Genomic DNA, 7500 nt, shown 5'->3' on the forward strand with positions numbered 1-7500 from the left:
TTTTATTACTAATTAAGCTTGTATACATATGTGTGTATGTGTGTTGTGTGTCCAAAATATGTTATTTCAAATAAGATAAAAATTAAAAAAACATTTCTATTTCAATAAAAGATATATATATATTTTTTTTAATTTATATATAATTTTAAAAATTATTATAAATTATGTTTTGCCAACATACTAAGATGTTAAAGGTTATCTTCAAAGTACTTTAGCTTTTAAAAGTTTTTTTTTCCTTTTGAAAGCCTTACAATAGCTAAATTACTAAATTCAGGTTTATATGCTATATAACCTTTTAAATGATGTTTGGATTATTCTTTTTTTTTTTTTAGATGTTATAAATGGTTGCTTATTTTAATATAATAAATTTTATTTGATTTTGATCTAGAAAATAGTCACCTTCTTGATGACATTTTGATTTTTATGCCAAAAATCCAGTTTTTATTACTTGTCTTCATAAAATGGCTATTAATTTTCATTTTATTATAAAAGGCTTTATAATTGTAGTTATACTGTGATAAAAAGAAATTTATTTCATTTTATCAAGTTTTTTGTTATTATGTTGTCTTTTTTCAAAGTTATGTTTGAATACAAATATGTTTTAAAATACACATTGTTTCTTTATTTTTAAATCCAATACCATCTTTTTTCCCTTTGTTTTTTTTTTGTTTTTGTTTTTGTTTTCTTGTTTTGTTCATTTTTTGTTTTGATTTGATTTTATTAGTTATAGTTAGATTTCATTATTAAGAAAAGGATAACAGATGGACACTAAAACAATAAAATTTTAAAAAGTTTTTTGAAAAATTATTTTAAATAATAAATTTTAGTTCTGTTTAACTTGTTTTTTTATCAAACATCTGTGAAACAAATTTAACTTATTAAATAAATGCCTTCCCATAAAGTTTCTTCTCTAATAGTTTCTTTCCTAATACTTTCTTCCCTAATAGTTTCTTCCCTAATACTTTCTTTCCTAATACTTTCTTCCCTAATAGTTTCTCTTTCAATTTGAATTTTGAACTTTCTTACCATATTATTAAATGGTTAGTTAAGAACCAATCATAAATTATATTGAATTTAGAAGAATAATCATAAATTATAATGATCATATTGCATGTTTAAGAATTTTTTATTAATCACTTTTCTTATGCCATTTTGTAATGAAGTTTTTAAAAAATTTGAACAAATAGTTTTGTTTCCAAAATATTAAAAACTTCTAAACTTTTAAAATTAAAAAAATTGTTTTCTGATTGTAAATAATTAACACTTCATAAAATATATTTCTTTTATAATAAAATCTTAATTTCATTTTATACATTGATTATGTATCACATGTCTTAATAAATGTTTACTATATAATAAAATAACACTCACAAGTCACAAAGTTTTATAACAAAAATTATTTTCAATGGGTAAATACTTAAACATCAGACAGAGGTTATAAATAAATTATAAAATAATATAAAATAGTTAAAGTAGTGTATAAATTTAACAAAATATATTTCAACGTCTTAAAAGAAGCAAAATTAAGTACAAATTTCAAAAATAATAATCATGCTTTATAAAAAAATCTAAAAAAAAAGTTGTAAAATCACAGAGAAAAAGTTAATTTTTTAAATTTATGTTAAAAAAAGTTTTTATACAATAAATTCAAAAGTATAAATCTGTAAATAAAATATCTACTTATGATAATATGATGGACTACCCCTGATAACACAGTATCTGCAAAATATCCATTTTGAAAAATTACTGTTTTCTTATCAATTTTGGCTATATTTCCTGCAGATACTGTAAAATTAAAACATCTATAACAGATACTTAAAGATCGCATACAGTGGTCTTACTTATAGACCAGGTCAAAAAAATAATAATAAATAGTATTACGCCAAAAAAAATTTATCTTGAAAATTGAGTTACTGTGTTCTTTCTTATCAGAGCAGTATATTACCATTCAATTTTTATACACCTATGCAATTCATAAAAAAAATTTGCATTAATAATAATACATTTATTACATAATTTTTTTTTGATTGATTATTTATTTACCTTTAGAAATGCAGCTCAGGTTCTGTAGACTTTAGCACACTTGGTGAAGCTCATGGTATGTTATCTGATCTTCTTGCTGATTCATCATTACCAATTAATGTAATAGGAACTCTTCGTATAATTGCTGATATGCTTTCTCCATTTTTGCAAAGTGAATTTCAACGCCAAACATACACCAATCCGCTAGTGACAATGTTTGAAAAACAAAAAACAAAAGAAGATGAACAGCAGGTGTTGAACCAGCCTGATTTTAAAGATGATTTACCTCTTTCCTTAAAAAAGGTAAAAGGATTTAAATGTTAAAATTTTTTCCGTATCTTAGAAGCAGCAAATTTAATCTCAGAATAAACATATTTTAAAATTTTTTATTTTATTAGCACACTTTTGTAAGCTGAGCAAAGTAAATGTAAGCATAAGTAAGCAAAATAGCATAAGTAAGCAAAATCAATGGATGATTTTTGATTGAGATGAATTATTAATAGGATCTCATGGGTAAATATAAACTTGAATAAATTTTTTTGTTCCTGTAAATGTACAAATGTACAAGTATAGTCCTCCAAAAAAAGAGAGGAATGTGTGATAAGAATGTATTAAGAACACTAATATAATAATTGTTATTATAAAAAACAATAGTATTAAATTTAGTTTTTGTTTTTAGCGTATGCATAGAAACTTAGGATCACGTAGAATGTCTAGCAGTTACACCACTACAACATCAGCAACAGGAATGCCAACCATTGACATGGAATATTATTCTAAAAAAAATGTACATAATAGTTTCATTAAAAATGTGTCGGTTCGTTCTTTATCGCACTCAAATATATTTTCAGAACTTGAAAAAAATTCGTATACAAAAACTCGTTCTCCATGTGGAAGTCCTTTATCAATAATAAATCAACCCCCCGATGAAGATATGTTCAAAATTGAGGTATCCAACAATTGTCCTACATATTATAATAGCATTGAAGAATCGCATAGCGCTTGTGAATTAGAAGGACAAATAAATGTCAAAGATTCTAACAAATCAGAGGCTGATAAAAAAAGTAAAACACGACTGGAAAGCTTGTCAGAGTATGTAGAAATCAGGGAATCAAGTGAAACAGAAACAGTTAAGAATAATAGTGATAGTTTTTCTAATGTTAATTTTGTTCCTAGTAGCATTTCTAATGCAGAATGTTCTGAGCATCATGTCAGTTCAAATGTTCAACATGATTTAGTCCTGAATAATGACCATGCTGTTGATTTTAATAAAGAAAATTTGTTGTTGCCTTCATTAAATAGTCGAAGAACATCTCATGAAATGCAAATAGAGCTTGAAACAGCTGCATCAAAAGAAGTGGATGAAATACTTAATGAAATTAATTCTTGGGATTTTCCTATCTTTGAGCTTAATGAAAAGTGTAACGTTTTAACACAGGTATTTAAAAACTATATATATACATATACATATATACATATATGTATATAGGGGCCAGAATAGGTGTCAGACATCGAGGTCCTTTAGATCATTCTTGAACCCTGTTAAAGGAAGGCAACAAACCATTGTTCATTTTCTCAGTAAAAATGTACAATGGTTAGTTGCCCCCCTCAAACAGTTCTCAAAAACAGTCTGAGGAGCCCCAAAGTCTGACATTTAGTTTAACCTCTGCATATACATATATACATATACATATACATATACATATACATATACATATACATATACATATACATATATATATATATATATATATATATATATATATATATATATATATATATATATATATATATATATATATATATATTATATATATATATATATATATATATATATATATATATATATATATATATATATATAAATATATATATGTATATATATATATATACACACACACACACACATGTATATAAATACACATATATATAATATATATATATATATATCCACACCCACACATATATACTTAAATAGTTCAAATCCCTATTAAATAGTTGTGCTATCAATGATATCTTGTGTGCATTCACACAAAACTTAAAACATAGAGAGTTTAATCCTGACAGTTTTGTCAGAATAATAATAATAATATAATTTAGAAGAAAAAGGAAACAACTGAAAGTTTTTATTAAGGGCATTTTATGTATCTTTCAATTGTAAATATCTATCTTTAAATTTTCTTATAAATCTAAACTGATTTTCTTATAAATCTAAAAAAAGATGATTTTGATGGTGTTGGTAGGTGAAAATTTACCATTTATTTCAAAAGCAGGTTCAAGATGTGAGCATGTTAACTTTAATAAGGAATAGGTATTTTATTAAGAATATCAAACAGTAAAAGATAGTATTTTTATTTATTTTTAAATGCTTTATAATCAACCTCAACTTTATTCAATTACTTTATAATTGAGGATTATGTTTACTGTATACTAATTGAAGATAAGATAAATTTCTCATTTTATAATTCCAAATCGTCATCACCAAATTTTATAAATCTATCATTCACTAATAATCATGGTTTTTCAAGTAATTTTTGTTCTTATCTCTTACAAAGTTCACCAGACCTACTTGCTCTTTGTGAGACTAATTTGAATTCAGCTGTTTCATCTGAACTCAGCTGTGATCTTAGTGTTGATTGTTATCTTCCTTTAATTCGTAATGATAGTCACATGCTTGGCCTGGGTATTAACATTTGTAAGAATTTACCTATTTGTCAGGAAACTAGATTTGAATCCGCAGACTATTTTTTTATGTGATTTCATTTATCACCACTTCAATCTATTTTTTCTTTGTTCTAATCACTATCCTTCATCTCAAGACTGCACTCTTTTTGATGTTATTTCTGATCAAATTGACCAAGCCCTTTCTCTTTATTCTTCAGCCAATATCATTGTTGTTGGTTACTTTATTGCTAATCGGACTAAATAGCTTGTTTCTAGTGTCAGTGACTCTGCAGACTTTAAGGCCCACAACTTTTGCCTTTCTCATTCTCTAACACAAATAATCAACTTTTTAAATTGTTTTTCAAACAATCCAAATCATTTACCTTTTCTACTCGACTTGTGTCTTGTTTCTGAGTCTAGTCAGTGCTCTGTTTCTCCACATTTACCCTTAGGTGCTTCTGATCATGCTTTGATCTCTCTAAAACTATTATTTCATTCTTCTTCATCATCAGAATTCCCTTATCATTGTACCTCATACAACTCCCTTAAAGCTGGTTGGGACTCTTTGTGATTTTCTTTGTGATAGCCCTTGGGTAGAAATCTGATATTGGAATGGAATCTTTTATTCTTTTTCAATGATTCCAACTCAAGCCTTACTCTTCTCCATAGTTTTCCCCTCATTTGCTGCTGCAATTTCCAATTGTAACCATTTACTTCCATATTTATCGCCAAAACAATTCTTTAGAAAACAGTTGTCTGTTTACTATTGCAAGAAACCATTGTAAAAAGGTTTTGCCTGACACCAAAGCCTGCTATTCTCAGGTCACAGAATCTTGTATTTCATCTCAAAAGTTAGGCTGCAGAGACTTCTGAAGAATCTTTAACAATGTCTATAATAAGGGAAAATCTGTTATTCCACCTCTCTTGCGTGGTTCAAATTTTGTGACCTCACCTAAAGACAAATCTGAATTGTTTGCTAAGAACTTTTCATCAATCTCATCTTTTGGTTCCACTAATCATATCCTACCTGATATAGCTGACAAACAGGTTAATCCATTGCTTGACATTCATATCGCAGCTTGACATTCATATCCAGCTTCTGTATCTAAAGTAATTTCCTGCTTAGATTCTTTTACAGCTTGTGGTTTGGACAACATACCTGTTATAGTTTTGCAGAAGTGTTCTCCGGAGCTGTCGTCTATACTTTCAAAACTATTTAACAAGAGCTTATCAGAGTCTTTTTTTCCAGTCTGCTAGAAAGCAGCATCTGTTATCCCTATTTTCAAAGCTTCTGGAGAAAGATCTGAGTTTTCTAACTACCGCCCCATTAGTCTTCTTCATATCATAAACAAGGTTTTTGAGTATTTAATTTACAAACATTTAATTTCTCATTTTGAATCTAATAACTTACTTTCTGATCATTAATATGGATTTTGATCTTCTCATTTTCCCGCCGATTTGTTAACAGTAATAACTAATAGGTTTTATCGTGCGTTTTATCGTTTTATTGTGTCATATCGTTGTAATGTTGCTTTTCTTTCTTTTTACTATAAATACTATAATGGGCGTTGCACTAAAGTACTAGCATCTTTTCTGCCATCTGCTAAAAATCATTCTCATGTTACTTGTCATTCAAATAAGTCTTACAGTTACGGACTTAATTTTAGACTCAGACTTCAATTTTAACAAAAAACTTAATTCCATAACCATATATTTAAAAATGATAATAAAAATAATTTATTACAGCCTGCTAATACTTGCATTAATGTCCTTTCGATTTTAGTACTTCTTTAATGCGCTGCGGCATTGAATCCACCAAATTTTTGCAGATGTCAGCTGAAAATGAGCACCAGTTAACTTCAATTTTTTAAATTAAATGCGGGATGGAGTAAGGCTTTTCTTCGGCAACTCAGCGTTTAATTAAAACCCATAGGTTTTCGATCGGGTTTAGATCCGGCGAATTTGAAGGCCAGTCTAATAATTCAATTCTTTTTGATGTAAACCAGTTTTTAGTTTGCTTTGAGACGTGGCTGGGGGCTGAGTCCTGCTGGAACACGGTGCAATTGTGAATCGCCATGAATTGTTCCAAACTGTCATTCAAAATATTAATGTACGCTGTTGAATTTAAAGTTTCTCCTTGATTTATAAATCGAATGGAACCATGGCCATGTGCTGAGAAGCACCCCCACACCATCACATGAGCAGGGTGCTTAACAGTTGGAACTGTAAACCTTGGGTCAGTTGCTGATGAATGTTTAGGACGTCGAACCCATTGTTTATAGCTTGCCAATCTTCTGATGTCCGATGAGAGTACTTCTTACAAAACAATATTCTCTTCTTCCGTTGGATATCAGAAAGAAAAGGCTTCTTTAAAGGCCTTAACGCACGCATAGAAAGTCTGTTGCATAAAATACGTCGAATATGACAAGTGGAAACATTCAAATTTAAATTCCTTTTGATAGCTAAACATTCTTTTGAATTAAACGTTCTTTCTGCACTGAAATAAGCCTTGGTCCAAATCCGTCAGATGCTGTTTTTGCATATTATATCATCAGATATATTTAATTCCATGAAACATATTTATTCATAAAGTTATTTATGCATGCATCATACTTATCATGCTATTTTCACACTTTCATCATGAAAATTTTGATTTTATCACTTTGAGTCTAAAATTAAGTCCGTAACTGTTCTTTGGTTTTTTTGTTAATCTTTTGTTAAAGAATAACAATCAAAAGTTTTTGTTACTTTAAAAAATGATTTTTCTAAATTATGCATTTTGAATGATTTTGCTAAACTTTAAAAGCTTTTTTA

At 27.8% G+C, this 7500-nt stretch overlaps 1 protein-coding gene across 11 annotated transcripts in view; it reads left to right on the forward strand.

The window, feature by feature from the left end:
• Positions 1-7500, forward strand: part of LOC100197690 (cGMP-inhibited 3',5'-cyclic phosphodiesterase 3A) — a 58988-nt gene that overhangs the window by 42884 nt on the left and 8604 nt on the right. For all 11 annotated transcript variants that reach the window (XM_065814148.1, XM_065814152.1, XM_065814155.1 and 8 more), the window contains 2 exons: positions 2050-2325; positions 2702-3460. In XM_065814148.1, the coding sequence (XP_065670220.1) occupies positions 2050-2325; positions 2702-3460 (1035 nt within the window). The remainder of the gene's footprint in view (positions 1-2049; positions 2326-2701; positions 3461-7500) is intronic.

This window comes from Hydra vulgaris, chromosome 12, assembly GCF_038396675.1.
Source record: "Hydra vulgaris chromosome 12, alternate assembly HydraT2T_AEP".
NCBI lineage: Eukaryota > Metazoa > Cnidaria > Hydrozoa > Anthoathecata > Hydridae > Hydra > Hydra vulgaris.